Source organism: Camelus dromedarius, chromosome 12 (assembly GCF_036321535.1).
Source record: "Camelus dromedarius isolate mCamDro1 chromosome 12, mCamDro1.pat, whole genome shotgun sequence".
NCBI lineage: Eukaryota > Metazoa > Chordata > Mammalia > Artiodactyla > Camelidae > Camelus > Camelus dromedarius.
The window spans coordinates 49,921,228-49,939,378 of record NC_087447.1 but is presented as its reverse complement, the minus strand read 5'-3'; the positions used below and the strand labels follow the sequence as shown (position 1 = coordinate 49,939,378).

The 18,151-nt window shown below is 35.6% G+C and overlaps 1 protein-coding gene across 1 annotated transcript in view; it reads right to left on the bottom strand.

The window, feature by feature from the left end:
• Positions 1-18,151, bottom strand: part of UVRAG (UV radiation resistance associated) — a 254,028-nt gene that overhangs the window by 112,535 nt on the left and 123,342 nt on the right. The window contains exons 8-11 of the mRNA XM_010989776.3: positions 15,347-15,473; positions 3,408-3,492; positions 1,764-1,851; positions 792-852 (exon numbers count right to left, since the gene is read on the bottom strand). Coding sequence (XP_010988078.3) covers positions 792-852; positions 1,764-1,851; positions 3,408-3,492; positions 15,347-15,473 — 361 coding nt within the window. The remainder of the gene's footprint in view (positions 1-791; positions 853-1,763; positions 1,852-3,407; positions 3,493-15,346; positions 15,474-18,151) is intronic.

The following is an 18,151-nucleotide window of genomic DNA, read 5'->3' as shown; positions in this document are numbered from 1 at the left end:
ATGGAAGATAGTCCTAATCAGAATTAGTAATGCTCTCTTCTTGAATAACTTCTTCCCAAATAGATTAATGTCTCTGAGAATAATCTATATAGTTATTTAATAGCCCTCAAAGCATTGTTTAGGTTAGGAGAAAACAATGGACTTTGCTAACAATAAAAGTAATCTTTCTACCAGTATGCCAAATAAAAGAAGCTCTTCTCTTTGACATACTGATAAAGAGATCAGGAAAAATATTTTTAAATACAACAACTACTATGAATCATCTCTCTAATACTTTAATGTAATTTTTTTTTGTAATATAAATTAAAAGAGGACAGAAATGACAGACAAGTTTAACCTATAGTAGTGGAAATCTCACAAAATTAATTTTCAAATAAATTTTATGTCAACAAAAATATGGTTTTCTGAATAAAACAGATTAATGTTTGTTGTTTTGCTCCCAACTACACACAAATTTTCCATGAAAATCAAACCAAAAGGAGAGGGACATTATTAGCATTCTTCAGAACCCTACTAACTGATTTTCTTAAAGCCCATTCAAAAACTATTTTCTTTTAACTCTCAAACAGAAGGTTCAATAACTTTTTTCCCCATGATTAGACTAAATATCCTATTACATCTTCCATCAGGGAATCTAACTCTATCTACTTACAACTGGGAAGGGACAGAAGGTCCAGAAATCCTTCTGGATGAAGTGCCAGACAACCAATATTTCAAGATATGTCTCTTTTTCTCTGCAACATACCCATACATTACACCAAATCTTTAGAAGTAAAAAAGAAATAAAATACCTTGGAAGTCCTCAGAATTGGGCAACTTGACACCACATACAAAGTAATCCTTATGCTCATTCTGTGAATATAACCAAAGAATGAAATTAGTTCTGTTTATATATAAAGCAAAGAAACTCTAAGTCTCAAAAATTTAGCACATCAGTGTTAACTCAAAGACAACACTGTCATAGACTCAAAATATTATCCTAATTGTTGAAGCTGAATTATGAGTACATGATGATTTATCATACTGTTATCTGTACACTGATATATACTTGAAATTTTCTATACTATAAACATTTAAAACATCTTATCTAAGCCATAAGCCATGTAAAATTTTTATCGTAAAACTATCCTTTGACCAATTCTTAGCTTATAAATGAAAACTTTTAAATGAATTAACAATATTCCATGAGCAACTTAAAATCTTATTAGCTTTTCTCTCAGAAAATTAATCTTTTAAATCTCTTTTCATTAAAAAGAAAACAAAACCATCAAATTTAGCAGATCTAGCTCTCTAAAAAAAGAATCTTAAACAGTTACATTTGCATTTACTCTAAGAAACTAGATTAAAAAACTCAAAATCCTGACAGTTACCTCAGGAATATCTTAAGTAATACTAATAAATATAAATTAATTAGCAGTTGTATTTTTAAAGCAGTGCTCATGTATCTGCATGTATGTCAGATATGGTGGAAGCTGAGAATCTGGTTAAGTAAAAAGGTCCTATATAAACCAGAAATAATTTGGCATTCCTTCAGCTGAAGATGAGTGCCACCCTACCACCAAACTGATATAAAAAAAAAAAGCAAACAGTGGAAACTAATGCCAACTAAGCCTAAATCTACTTTTTAAACAGATATTAGCTTCTGAATGAATCATGACAGAGCATATGATTAAGACAAGAGAAATGAATTTTTTCATTGAGAGGAAATTTCAAACAGAATTCATCTTAAAAACAATTATTTTTAAAGAAAATTTGAAACTTACCAAATCAATAGGGTAAATGTAGGAAAGCTCAGATAGTAATTGCCTGCAACGAATTGTCAACTGAGCATTAGTCTTCAGAAAGAGTTCTCTAATGAAAAAAGAAAAAAAGGACATGTTAAAAAAAAAAAAAAGTTTGCATGCTAACAATTACTACTATGTAACGGGTGCAGAGGAAGATGAAATGGTCTGTAGTAGGCCACAGAAGCTGAGAAGTAAGAGCAAGAATAATAGCTAATATGAGTCCTGACCTATCTCTAAATACTACCAATCAGGTTAACCATGCACTGAGGCCTACTGTGTGTATCCAGCACGACGCTGACAGACGTAAAGGGACAATTACTTACAGACTGAGCACCTACTACCCTGCGCCAGGAGCTTTACAAAGGGCTTTATTCAATTATTCTAACAACTTAATTCGGATGGTATTATACCCATTTTATAAACAAGAAAATAAGATTTAGAGAGGCTCAGTAAGCCAACCAAGGCCTCGTTCAACCTGAGGTAAATTTGTTTTCAGGAAATATCCATATGGTATTTCCTCAAAAAAGTATTTTATTTTCACTTACAACCACAGATATTATAACTACTCAAAAAATGACCTGCTACCATATTAGAAAAATAATAGAATAAAAAGAACAGAGCAAAAAGCTGTGGATGAGATGGTGCAGCTCTTCTCCTGAACTACTTAAAAACATGACCAACAGCTAAAACACCCGTAGAGCATACTATCTACTCAACTGTGTCAGCAATTTAAGAAAAAGAGGAAATAGAGGAGAAACAGCAGGTCAAAGTGGAACGTAAAAGTGGTAGTACGATGAAAGAGCACTGAAGACTGAAAGGGATCTAGTCCTGCTTTCCTCATGTAACTTCCTGGAGCTCTGTTTTCTTATCTGCAGACTGAGACGATAAGATTACATATCTCCACAGTACTTTCCAGGTCTAACATTCTTGGACTCTCAATTGCTAAGAAAAATGCAGAATAAGATGACTTTATAGGAAGAGTGAATGAAGATGCGGAAAAGAACAGAGGTGGCAACAAGTTAAGCATGTGCTGGAAAAAACAAAGGGAAAAAACTATTAGCATTTGTTAAATGAATGTCGTGCAGTGAATGAAATTAGCTGTAGTTGTATGGGGCTAATTTATTGATGGTTTTGAAAGTGAAGCAAAACAATCATCATTGATTCTTAAGAAAAGAAAAAAATAATGGTAAAAATAGTATTTTAAGAGGAGAGGTCTGACAGCAACATGGAGGATGAACTGGAAAGCTGGAGAGAGAGAATCTGGGAGCTGCTGAGGTCAGCCAAATGAGCTCACGGGAGTGAGTTTGAAGAACTACTGAAGAAAAACTGTAAGCTACACTAGAAGACAGGAAGAAGGGAAGGTGCAAGTATTAAGTCACGATGCCGTGGCCTTGAAAACTAGAACAGTGTCCACGTTTCTGATTATGACCACACACTAGGACCTCTCCTAACCGCCTCTAGCACAGTGCATGACACACAGTAGGTGTTGAATAAATGAATGTGACACTCAGGTGTGTGGAATATAAATTAATATCAGCAGCTTTAAAAAAATACTCCTTTTGCAAATCCTATCCTCCAAGTAAACTCTACATTCAAAACAACTATTATCAGCATTCCACTTACCTCTTCGCAGTACACTCCTTCCTCAACTCATTTAGGGATTTCTTCTGGAGTTGAAGCTTGAGGTGCTCAGTTGAAAATGCACTTCCTAGAGAGAGACGAAGGGAGACAATTCCAGATGTGACACTGCAGACAGGACTGCCCCATCACAACCAAACAGGCAGAGCCCAGTCCCCTGACTGTGAGATGGAAATAAAAAGAGTTAAAACGCAAAGTGGGTTGGGTATAGAGGTCTTCTGAGGGCATTAACTAAAATAAACTTCCCTATCGGTTCCATTTTTATACAGCATCTAGCCAGAATCAAAGAGCAAGAGTCTAAGATTCTCTGTCTATAGATTTCCGACCAGGAAACCCTGATGAGACTTCAAACTTCAGACAACTTCATTTTTTTAAAAAACTGGCTATGGGCTCTGGGTGTTAACCATGATTCACTAAAGTTCATCAATTTTAACATGTGTACCACTCCAGTAGGGGAGTGTTGATAATGAGGGAGGAACAGATTGGGGTTGGGAGTACATGGGAAATCTGTACCTCCTACTCAATTTTGCCATGAACCCCAAACTGCTCTAAAACATATATATATTTTAAAAAGTGGTTAATTTGTTTTCAACCACATACGCTATATAACATTACTGAAAATATGAAAAGTAGAGTGGGAAAAATTACCTGCATATCGACTACTATAACATAGTTAATTTATAAGTCATTTTTTATGAAGCTTCATCTTCTTCATAAATATAAGTTAGTTTTAGTTACAATCACATTGCACAGGAAATGTATACTCTGATTTTTCCATATTATGTCACAAGCATTATTACATGTTGACAGATGGTCTAAGTTATAATGGTTATGTAAAATTTAACTCCATGATGTTAAATTATACGAATATTCCACATTTTAACTGATACATCAATACCTCAGTTCCAATACAAGACATTTAATTTCCTTTAAGTGTTTGCTTTAGCACTGCAATGATTAATATTTGTGTTGATATGCCTGACTTTTTATATTTATATCAGCTTTTGGAACCTCCACTTTCAGTTATGTGATCATAAAATTCTTTTACATCTTTCTACTCTAAGAAAATGAACCTGCCTAAGGTTCTTGGTAATCGAAGCCTGAAAACTCCAAAGGTCCTAAAAGCACAGAGAAACAGTCTTAGATCCTGATACACTAAGTTCTAGATCTCACAAAGCAGTTTAGTTTCATAGTCTGTGATCCAACAGGAAAAGGTGCCCTAAACTCTTCTGCACGTCTTCTCTAGGGAGGAATAAGGAGGAGGTTAATTGATCAAAACACAGTTGGACCCTAGCACTAAATTCACAAACCTAAGTAATTTTATCAATATATTCTAAGCACTCTACTCTCAACTGTATTTAAATGACCAGTAAGTGCTAACTCTGTCTCCCATATAGAAATTAATCAAGGAACACAATCTATCTTCTTTAGCCCCAATATAATTCCTCCCCAAATTTTACCCTCAATGATTACAGAAGACATTTAGGTTGACAACCTCCCTCCCCAACCCCATGTACTTTTACCAGAAAACACATGAATTCTTCCACCACTACGGAAGTTCACAATGTCATTCTTCATCCCAGATAAGAGACTGCCTCAATTCTAGCACTACTAGTGAAATCACAAATAGGACCAACACGGATCTGGGTTTCAAAATGTAAATGTTATGCATCTTCTTTAGTTTTGAAGATCTTTAGAATATATTACATGACCAAAAGGAAACAAAAAGGAAAATCCTTGTAAAGTGAAGAAAGTAAAATAAAATTTAAAAATACATTTTCTTAAAAAAAATACACTTTCTTCACTACTGGCTTATTCTTACCTCCCTTTAAAAATGTTAATGGTTGCCCCACAGTTTACAACATGTAACTTTAATTAATAACAATCTACCTTCAAATAATATTATACCACTTCACGTACAGTATAAAATTCTGAGAACAGTACACTCCCAATTCTTCCCTTCCCCACTCTTTAAATACTTCACAAATTTTGCTTCATGTATAAATCCCAAAACACTTATTTTTGCATTAGAAAATCAATTGTCTTCCAGAGCATTAAAAATAAGAAAAAATTTCTTTGTAACAACTTCCTTTCAATCATTTCTGGAGCTCTTAATTTTTTTGGATGTAGAGCCAAGTTTCTGTCTGGTATTTCTTCTCCTGAAGAATTTCCTTTAACATTTCATGATATATAGGACTACTGATAATAAATGATCTTAGTCTCATGTCAAAGAGTTCTCTTTGCACTTCAGTTTGGGTAATTTCTACTGATTTATCTTCAAGTTCAATGATTCTTTCCTTAGTTGTGTTGAATCTACCAATGAGTTTGTCAAAGGCACTCTTCACCTCTATTACTGTGTTTGTGGTTTACAGCATATCCATTAGACTGTTTCTTACAGTCTCCATCTCTCAGCCGAAATTTATCATCTGTTTGTATATGTTATCCACCTTTTTACAAAAGTCTGAAGCATATTAATGCTAGTTATTTTAAATTCCCTCTCTGATAGACCCTATATCTGAGTCATCTCTAAGTCTTTTTCTGTTAATTTCTTCTTTTGTCAACCTTTTGTTGGTGGTGGTGGTGGTGGTAGTGACGGTTTTTTGTTTTGTTTTGATTTGCTTTTCTTGTCTCAAAATTTTTGATTGAATACTTACTGAACATCATTTGCAGGGCAGTGGAGAAAGAAAAGGACACGCTTCTTCTACTGTTAATTTGGGTGGCTGAGTCAATATAATCAGGAACTGACTGGATTTGGGTTTTGCTGCGGCCGTGATTACTTTCAATGCAACACATTCTTCAAATTTCCTAACTTTCCCCAGAATGCCTGCCTGGCGTTAAGCAGGCAGGCCTTGCTGACAATTAGGCTTTCCTTCAGGGTATATGCTGGGAGGAGGCAGCACTTTTACTTTAAGCCACTACAAGTGTCAAATAAAGAGAACTTTACTCTGGGATTATGTTACTTTAGGGTATTTCACTCCTTTCATGTTTCCCTCTGAGTGGGTTGCAAAACTCCACAGTTGGGCTCTGCTCCATCTTTCTATGCCAAAATCTCACACCATGGGGCCCAACCAAGTCCTGACCATTATGTTCAGAAAGCAGTTGAAGCAAATGTTATAGGAAGTTACCCCAAATTCACAAAGGAAAGAAAGTGGGCCAGTAGGCCGGTTACCCTAAGTATTGCTCCACCATTCCCGATTTCCATACTTGGGAATTCCAAGTTGAGGCCTCTGAGAGCTCTACCAGAAACACCCACTGCAGTCTGTTTCATTTGTGTTCTAGGCATCAGTGTGTCTCTATTCCAGTCTATTCATCAACACAATTCTATCTATTCTATTGTGTCTCTGAGAACTGAGTCAAGAATCTTTGCTATTCCGATGGCACCCTCTTTCATTTTCACCATCACCAAAGATTTATTGTTTACGCATGTATCTTTACCATCATATCAATGGATCACTGAGAGGGAGAGAAAGCAAATACATGTGCTTGGTTTACGATATTCCAAAACTGCTTTCTGAAATGCTTGGCCCTGTCCATGCATACACCATGGCCCCTCTGCTCAGCAAGAACTCAAGACAGGCACTTTAATTTTAACAACCAAATGTCAATGCTGTCTCCTGTAAACTGAATAGCTAAAGAATATGAATCCTGCTTCAATCAACAAAACAAAACACAGACTCTTTAGCCTCTCTCTCACCAGAGTTTGGTCTCAGACTGGCCAATGGCCAGCTCCTGTCAAAATTACAGCTAAAACCAAGACACTGCCATTCTTCTAAGTTTTCTACATCAAGGCAGATGACCAAAACGCAATATACTTTGACTATTTTACTTTCTTTCCTTACAGAAATGCCTTTTCTCTACTATGATTTATGATGCTGCCCTTCTCAAGGGTTAATAGATATTTCTTGCTGTAACTTTTGCAAAATTGCAATTGACTGTATTTCATTATGATATTTAATATCTAGCACATAAGAAACTGCATGCTAAATTCCTCTTGGAATATAGTGCCAAGAGAGATTTTTTTCTCCCTAAAGAACTGATATACTTCCTTATAACAGGCAAAAGGAAGCAACTGATACCTTTCATAACTCGACACAATTAGCTTGACAGCTGGGTCAGAGTTATTAGTGCTCAAATACAATAGGCAGATACTATGGGAGGCAGTGTACTGTACCAGAAAGCCACGGCCTTAGGAATCAGAAAGATCTGGGCTAATATTCTATCTATGCTACTTTCAGGACTCTAGACAAGTCTTAACTTCCCTGAATTTCATTTTCCTCTTCTGTAAAATGGGGATAATTTCACTTTTATTGAATAATTGCAATCTCTCAAGCTGCCTCCATGAAGCTCCAAGTACGTAGAGAAAATTACACAACCAGTCTGATTGATTTTACTTTAAAAATAACAACCACACAGCACAAACAGGCACAACATCCAGCAGTCCTACTACAATTGCCTCAAATAGTTTGTTTTCTCATTCTTGGAGATCACTATTCCATATATTCCCCCCAGTCCTTAAAGCTGCCCTAAATCCAACATACCAATTACCTCACTTCTACTACCTTGAAATAACAGGATTCCCTCATATTTCTACCTACAACCTAATACATAAACACACCTAACACACCTGCCTCTATGCCATTTTCTTAGCCTTCTCCTATTCAATGGATAAGGCAAATATCTTCACTTATACTCTGTGAATTCCTTCTTTTCCCATCCCCCTGTCATACTACTCTCTTTCTAACAAATCACATTCCAGCACAGTGGCCGCCTTTCTAACTTGTAATCCAGGTGCTCCCCATGTCTAAGCCCTTTCATATGCTGTACCCTTTGTTGGTATCCCAGCAATTCTTATATTGCAAAACTGAGCTCCTCAAGCAAACCTTTTCTGCGCAGTATCTGTAAAAATGGTCTCCCATAGTTAACTTCTATCACCACAGCTTATTTCTAGTACTTGCCACAATCTGATATTTAATTTAGTTGTCGGTTTCTTGTTTACTATCTTACCCATTAGGTAATTACTGAAAATTGGAAGTCTTAATTCTTCCCCTTTCTTCCTTTGCCACGACATTTGCTTCTCCTCCAATATTTGTCTTGATGAATGGTTTAATTATCTGGCCACTAGTCCAAACCAGAAATTGGAAACTATCTAAACTCTTCTCTTTCCTCCAATCCACTAAGCCATTAGTAAAGTCAATCTAGGGGGAGATGCCAAGATGGTGGAGTAGAGAGACTCAGCACACCCTCTCCCACAAATACACCAAGAATTATATCTACAAACCCACTGAATCACACAGAACACCTACTAAACTCTGGCAGAGTGGCTCTCACTTCAAAATGCAGGAGGGTTCTCACAAAACCAAATAAACTACAAGTTCATACTGTATAGCACAGGGAACTATATTCAATATCTTGTAATAACTTATGGTGAAAAAGAATCTGAAAACGAATATATGTATGTTCATGTATGACTGAAACACTGTGTTGTACACCAGAAACTGACACATTGTAAACTGATGATACCTCAAGAAAAAAAAAAAAGTAGAGTCAATCATTAAATATCTCATGAACCTACACACTCCCTCTTCCCTCTACATTTCCAAACTGTTTAGATTTTAATTACATACTGCTTAGATTACTGTAATAACCTAACTGACAACTCTCTATCCTTAACTCTTCAAAGAGAATTTTCTAAAACATATATCTAATCTCCATTCTATATTACAGTCATCAATACAGTCCTATCTACTTTTTGTCTTTGAGAAACTTGCTTAAGTTACTTCTATAGATCTCCAAACTTTTCAACATAACTACCTTTATGATAAGGTCATTCTTAACTTCTGTAGCCTGTTCTATGGACCCTTACTCAAAGGTACTGAGAATTGAAGATTTATTAAAATTACCTGCAATTTTCTAATCTACTTCCATGCCTCTGTATAACTGTTCCCTCTACCTGGAAAGTCTCACCTCCCCCAACTATCTACTACATATTTTTCCAGACTCAGCCCAAGTATCACTTCCTGGTGATACTTATCTGGTGTTCTGATTTCCAGATGCTCATCTTCTGTTCCTATGGCACTCTCTACATATCTCTGTCATAAAACTATCACATCTGCCATTCTGTTTCTAACATCTTACACAATGGCTGATTCTTCGTAGGTGCTCCATAGTGATGACTAAAAGAACTGACAAAGGCACGTGCACACATATACACATACTCAATATTGTTCCCACTTCCTTTACATGCCTTATGACTTCCTTTCACTTCTATGTTGAACTATCTAATTGTAAATGTATTTTTTGTAAATGCCATTTCCAATGATTTTGGGGAGTAAGTGGAGAAAACATGATGACAAACCAAAATAAAATTGTCAGTGGCTTATTTCTATGCATCCACATCTTTCATTGAAAAATGTGGAGATTAAAATATGATAGTTTAACTTTCCTACAATCCAATAAATCATTACAAATATATTAAAAAAATGAATCATTCTGAAAAGAAAATGTGAGGTTTACTCAGAACCCACCTTTGCCCTCCCCACCACCAAGCTGTCTGTCTTTTACTGCCTTTCACAAGCTGCGTACAATGCTAACAACCGAAAATAAAGAAACTTTAATAAATCCCAGGGGAAAATTGTCCTCAGGCCCCAAAACTTTGGAAAGGCAGATATTAATTTGGAAGGAAATATGTTTAGGAATTTCTGACAGAAAAGTGCAGCGAACAGCAGCACTGTTTCTCCTGCTTAAACTCGAGCCCAAAGTGTCAACATTATAGATCTTAACCTGCCTGTGATTCTAAGAGCTCAGGGAAATACAAAATAATACTCATCTCAAAAACATATATAAAAGTGGGAGGAAAGCTCCTGAAGTACGGAGTCAGTGTTAAAAAATCAACAATTGTGACCTATCCTGGCAAATACATACTCAGCTTGAGCATTACCATCCTTCCTGGAGGGGACACACGAATGTGCTACTTCTGACCGGATGCTAGAACAGATATTTACAAAATCCTACAGTCTTCCCGTGCAGCATCGTTGGGCACCAGTAACTTGGAACATAGGCTCTGTCATAACTTGCTATGTGGCTTTGGGCATCTGAAACTCAGTTTTCTCACCTATAAATTGGATAACAATATATAATATCTTTATTACTAGGAGGATGATAACACTACCTTTAATTCATAGGATAATTAGTAAGAATAAAATGTGATAAAGTATAGAAAACACATGGCATTGCCTGGCACTAATAAGCATTCTACAAATATGAGCACTTATTATTACACCTTAGTCTTTTAAATGGGAGAGAAATCACTGTTTAGAAGTTCACCTGTTTCAAGGCTGGTGATAAGACTTCTTGGGACCTCCCTCTATCAGCATAAGAGGAAAACACAACCAAAAACACCACTGAAGAATCACATCTCCCTATCTTTTTACCACACACCAGAATAATACACCTTCCATGGCCTTTACACATCATACTACTGATAAAAATGTGTATTACATTGAGTTTTAGAAGCAATAGAAAGATTTTAATCACATCATGTCATTAGTTGTGTGAACTTCAGTAAGGTATTTAATGTCTCTGACCCTGATTTAGGGTTTCCTCAGTTGTAAACGTAAATGATAATAGTCCCTACCTCCTAAAGTTACTGTGGTGATTAAACAGCTCATATCTGTACAGTGACAGGTATGGTAACTGAAACACTGCAGCCATTATTATTTTTGCTCCTCTTATTAGAAAAGGGTAAAAGCTGCTCACCCCTCTAAAATCCTAGTGTTTTCATTTTAAAAACTGATGACCTTGAAAAAGATATGTAAACATACATGCTACCAGTAGCAGGCAATTTGAGTATATAAAAGCTGATGATACTTCCAAAGCACTGCAGAAATGTGTCTTTTTCACAGAAGATGAGAACTCGTAAAATAGGTCTTGTTTGTACACAACAGCTATCTATTTATTTGGAGTCATTCTGACAGAGACCCTATGGAAATGGACTTTGCTCATAATATCTCATGATTTTAAATGGCACTACTCAGACTGTCGTGTATAAATGTCAATATGCAAGCTGTAGTGGAATGCAGATAGTTTTGACAATCACTGCCAAATAATGTGTACTTTCAGTAGCTCTCATAAGAATATCAGTTTTCCCAAAAGAATACTAGGCTAGAAGCTACAGAAGTCTTTATTCTTTAGTAGTGGTGCCCTTAACGATAGACTGATAACCATAACTATGGTTCATCCCCTCAGCAGATATTTACTGAGTGCTCACTAAGTCCCAGGCATTCACTATACCATGCCCAAGGAATCTAAGAGTATTTAACGGAGTACTTGGGCAGTGCCTGCCCTTAGAGATCTTACATCTAGAGGAAGAGACAGACTAGCAATTACAAAGCTATAAGGGAAAAACACTGGGTGCTACAGAAGCACAGAGTAGTACATCTAACTGAAGGGGTGGAGGTGGGAGGAGAAGGCGGGGTGAGCCAGCAAAGATTACCTGGAGAAATTAACAAAGACCTAAGGGGAGGGTATAACTCAGTGGTAGAGTGCGTGCTTAGCGTGCACAAGGTCCTGGGTTCAATCCCAGCACTTCTGTTAAAAAGATAAATAAATAAACCTAATTACCACCCCCCCAAACAACAACAACAACAACAACAAAGGTCTAAATCCAGGTGAGACAGACTAAAGCGAATTTAAGTTTCTCTTAGTTCTAAAAGAATTCCTGTTTAGCTGAAGCATTCAGATTAAGGTGGGTCATAGGAATAAGACAGAAGGTATTTTATTTCTGTTTTCATAAGATCATTTCAATTTTACAACTCTTCTGATCATCATACACAACCCTGCTACATAAAGTGTGGTCCACAGACCAGCAACATCAGCAGAACTTAGGAAGGAGCCTATTAAAACTCAGTAAAAGATCAATATAGTTATAAGTACTATTAACTTTATCTTAGAGATGAAGCCAAGTAATTGGACAAGGTTACAGAGCTGGTAAATAATAAGGCCAGGCATGAAACAAGGCACTCTGAATAAAAACCTATCCCTTTAATAACTGATGGTATTTCAAAACAAAAAACAAAAAAACTATCCCTTTAAATTTAAACTATTTTTTTCCTAAAATCACTGAAATGAAGTAAGATCACAGTTACAAAATTATTTTTGAATCTAGCTTTTATTTCATATAATGTAAAAATTTTAAACTTGTTAACTATAGCCTACTTTATTCACATTCCAAATATACTCTGACACAACAGATTTTCTGTCTGCCATTACATGATCCATCAATCTCAACTGTCTGAAACATACTGAGAACAGGAACCCAAAAAAGGATGCAATGCAGATAAACTAGGGATAAAAAGTTTATGCATTATGTGTAATGCACGTTTCCTAGATGAGAGCCCGTCAGAGACCGAGTGCCATATAAGGCACTGTCTTAGGCACTGAGACGGATACTAACATAAAAATGTAAAGTTCCTGCCCTAAAGTCCAAACCTACTAAGCAGGAAAATAAGACATCAAAAATACTATGGGGACACAGAAATGGGAGCAAGAGATTTCTGGAAGAGAGAGAGAAAAGCCTCGAAAGAGAGGTCATATTGAGGTCCCAAAGAGGTATGTCTTTAAAGGAAAATAACTGAACCAAGCAGAGACGGGAAAAGCACATTCTGCTAACAACAGGCACAGGGGTGAGAAAGCACAGGAAAAAGACTTCTATTTCTGACTGATGGAACACCATATATGAGACTTACCTTCACACTGTAAACAACTAAAAAAATCACACAAAATTATATATGACAACAGTTTCAGACACTGGATAATGGGCAGGCTAGACAGTGATTTCTGAGAGAAAGGAAACAAGGTGAGCCCTATATCGCCCCAGCTTACCGGGCGGGGAGTGTTTCCAGGCCACAACGCAGAGGGTGGACAGAGGGTGGTTCAGGAGGTTCACACCATACACAAAAAGTAACCCCAAACAGATCACAGATGTAAATACAAGAACTAATATGATAAAAATGCCAGAAGAAAACAGGAGAAAATCTTAAGTGACCTTGGGTTAAGTGAAGATTTCTAAAATAAGACAAGGTTTATCTAAAAAGAAATGATGAATACACTCAAAAGACACTACTGAGACAAGGAGAAAAATATGTGAAGCACTTATCTGATGAATGACATGTATCTAGAGTATATAAAGAACTCTTAGACATCAATAATAAGAAAGTCTCCTGGCCCCCCAGGGGGGAAAAAAAAAAAAACAGCCAAAAGATCTAAACATTTTACCAGAGAAAAGATACAGATAACAGATAAGCACAAGAAAATGTGTTCAACCTCATCTGTTACCAGAGAAACACAAATTAGAACAATAAGAAACAACTATGCATCCAGTAGGATAGCTAAAATGAAAAATGTTTGGATGTGGAGTAAATGGAACTTTCATATGCTGCTAGTGGGAAGGCCAAACAGCATCACAGTTTCATAAAGTTAAACACATTCTTACTATATACATTCAGCAATGCCACTCCTAGTTATTTAACCAAGACAACAGGCCCACACAAGAACTTGTACTCAAAGTTCATAATAATTCAATACAGGAAACAAATCCAGCATAGAAGTAAATGTATAAACAAATTACATATACATACAGCGGAATAGTACTCAGTAATAAAAAGAAATTAATTCCTGATACATGCAACTGCAAATATTTCTTAAAACTGAACACAAAAGGCCTTCAATAGGAAATATACACAAAATGTTATGATAACTCACAGAGAAAAACATGTGACAATGAGTGTGTATATGTCCATGAATGACTGAAAAATTGTGCTGAACACTGGAATTTGACACAACATTGTAAAATGATTATAAATCAACAAAAAATGTTAAAAAAAAAAAAGGCCTTCAATAGAAAAGACTGATAAAATGAAACTTGTGTTCATGTAAAGACATCATGAAAGAGTAAACTAGCAAGCAAAAGAAGAATATATTTTAATGCATATTTCAAACAAAAAATTCATATCTATAATATATAAACAACTCTTATTAAAAAATTCTCAAACTGATAGAAAAAAAAAAGTGGGTGGTGGTGAGGGAGAGAGGCAAAAGACTTCAAAAGATGCTTCACAGAGGAGTGTATCCCAATAAGCAAGAACATATGAAATTGTGTTCAACTTCATCAGCCTTAAGGGGAGATCAAAATTAAAACTGCAAGGAGACTCTACAACATATCCACTCAGAAGGCTACAACACAAAGGACAGAAAGTACCAAACACTGACAAGGATGTAGGGAAAGAGATGTGATAACACTCCTGCTAGGTTTACTGCCAAAAAAATGCATAAAAAATCTTCATTAAGAAACACATACTAGGATATTCCAGGAAGCATTACCTGTAATAATCCCAAACTAGAAATTAACAAAATGCCAAAAGTAAGGATAAATGAAGTCATATTCATACAATGAATACAACTGGCAGTAAAAATAAACTAAGACTACATTACATGCAGGTAAGGGTAAATTCCACAAACACAACGTTGGACAAAAGCCAGGACACAGAACGTACATATCATATGATTCCATTTGTATAAAGTTCAAAATTATGCAAAGTCAATCTATGGTACAGTGAGTCAAGCTAGTGGTTAGTCTGGCTAGAGATGCCCTGAATAAAAAGGAACATGAAGCAGCTTCTAGGGTCCTTGTAATGCTGTTTCTTGATGGAGATTCTGCTTATGCAGGTATGTTCACTCTGAAAATCTGAAGTGTGTGTATGTGTATTTATACACTTTTCTGTATGTATCAACTTCAAAATACTTCAAAAAAAATTTTTTAATTGTTATCAGTATATTTATACAAAGATGACTATTTGAGCCTATGGAGAAGAAGAAATGAAAATTACTGTATGTGTAGGTTAGGCTGTTTGTATGCTGTTTTTACTCACCTTTATCCTTTAATGCAATTTGTTGCTTATGCAGTAATGCCACCTCCCGTCCCAAAGCTTTCTTCTGTCTTTCCAATTCATTTTGAAGCACCAAAATTTTTAATTGCAGGCACTCACTTTCTTTTTTCTAAATAATTAAAAGCACAGGTAAATTTATGAATAGAAAAGTCATGAATTTGAGTAACTGAACATTCACAATGTTTTGAAATATTACTGATTCAGCACTTTAATACTCATGTAACTTATAGATCTTTTGAGTAACTTAATTAGTGGCACCTGTCATTTTAATGGAACAAACACAGACGTAAGCAAAGAATAGAGTAGAAATAAATCTAAGATCTTTAGAAAGAAACAGTTCTTTCTAAAATCCAAAACACACTACAAAATATCTCAGGCCTCTTTCTTGACATCACAATAAAAAAAGACCCAAGACAAAAAATAATAGTAAAAAGGAAATGGAGAAAGAAAAGAAGATGTGGTGTGTGTGTGTACACACGTAGCCATAAAAAGAATGAAATATTGCCATTTGTAGCAACATGGATGGACCTAGAGATTATTAGATTGATAAAGTCAGAGAAAGACAAATATCAAATGATATCACTTACATACAGAATCTAAAAAAAAAGATACAAATTCTATTTACAAACCAAAAACAAACTCACAGACATAGAAAATAACTATGGTTACCAAAGGGGAAAGGGTGAGGAGGAGATTAACACACATTACTGTTAAAAAAAATGGAGTTCTCAAAATGTTAAACACAGAGCTACTACAGGACCCAGTAATTTCACTCCTAGACACATGTATATACCCAACAGAATCAAAAATATGTCTACACAAAAACATGAATATGAATGTTCATAGTGGCAATATTCATAATAGCCAAATGTGGAATTAGTCCAAATGTCCATCATCTGATGGATAAATAGAACATGGTATATCCATACAATGGAATATTACTTGGCAATAACAAGAAATGAAGTACTGATGCTACAACATGGACAAATCTTGAAAACATTATGCTAAGTGAAAGAAGCCAGGTTTAAATGGCTACAGACTCCATTTATATGAAATGTCCAAAATAGCCAAATCTATAGAAACAAAAAGTAGATTTCCAACCTTGCCAAGCTGAACCAAGGTGCTCCAATATCCTCAGATTTCAAAGAAAGCCAAATAGCAACCTGAAGCTTTCATTTCTTCCAGATGGTAACCAACCAAGCCTCCTATCATATCAGTGGACACCACAGAGAGAGCCCAGACTTGCAGCAATAACAAGATAATCCTCTCCCTCCCTGCTAGGTGGTATCAGCGGCCTAGTGGAGAGTCAAAACTTTCACTACTACATGGCACTACTGAGGCCACTCTATCCCCTATGTGGGCAGCTGGAACTCCCAATCCTAGTGAGCATAACAAGCCCTCCCCAGGCCCCTCTGCCACATGGGTGTCAATGGACACTTCCTGGGGAACTTGGACTTCCACCCTTTCCTGGTAGTAATCAGAAGGCATTTTTTTCCTTCCCCTACCAGAGGTGTCAAAGGAAGCTAGGTAAAATAGAAAGTATAAATAAGACCCAAAGACTCATGATACCCAAAATGTACAAGGTTCCATTAAAATCACTTATATCAAGAACCAGAAAGATGTCAAAGTAACTGAAAAAGGATAATCAATAGATGCCAGCATGAGATAACAGACATGTTACCATTATCAGGCAAAGACCTGAGAATATTCATCACAAAAATGCTTGACTAGAAATTAAGAACATGCTTGAAACAAATGCAAAAATAGAATATTTTGGCAAAGAAATAGAAAATCTCAGTAAAGAAGATGAAGATATAAGAACTGGAATAAAAAACTCAACCTCAACAGCAGAATGTAAGAAATAGAGAAAAGAATCTTTAATCTGGAAGACACAACAATAGAAACTACCCAATTTAAACAGAAAAATGAACAGCCTCAGGCATCTGCAAAATGATACCAAAAGACCTAATATTTGCATCATCAAGTGCAAAAAGGAAAGGAAAAAGTGTGCAGGAATAAAAAAGTACTCATAGAAATAATGGCTAAAAACTTCCCAAATTAGGCAAAAGAAATAAATCTAAAGATTCAAAAAGGTAATGAAGTCCAAACAGAATAAATTAAATCACAAAGTAAGCAAAACCAAAAGCTGTGTTTTTGAAAAGGTCAATAAGATTGATAAAATGCTAGTCAGGCTAACCAAGGGAAAAGACAGAAATTACTAATTTTAGGAATGAAAGGGGGGCCACCACAACTGATCTCATGGACATTAAAAACAATTAAGAATATTATAAACAACTTTATGTTCACAAATTTGATAACTCAAATGAAATGGATCAATTCCTTGAAACGACACTACTGAAACTCATACTAGGAGAAATAGATAATCTGAATAGGCCTCTATCATAAAATAAATTAAATCAATAGTTAATAATCTTCCAAAACAGAAAGCATCAGCCCAGATGGTTTCACTGGTGAATTTTACCAAACATTTAAATAAGGCATAATACAGTTTTAAAAAATCTCTTCCAAAATATAGAAGAACTTCCTAACTCATTCCATGAGACCAGCATCATCCTAATACCAAACCCAAAGACACCGCTAGACACAACACTGCAAACTGACTATACTTCAGTAAAAAAAAAAAAAAAAAAAAAAAAAAAGACACCACTAGAAAGGAAAATTACAGACCAGTATCTCTCATGAATATAAATGCAAAATCCTTAACAAAATATTAGCAAATCAAATCCATCAATGTATAAGAGAATTATATACCATGGCCAGATGAAC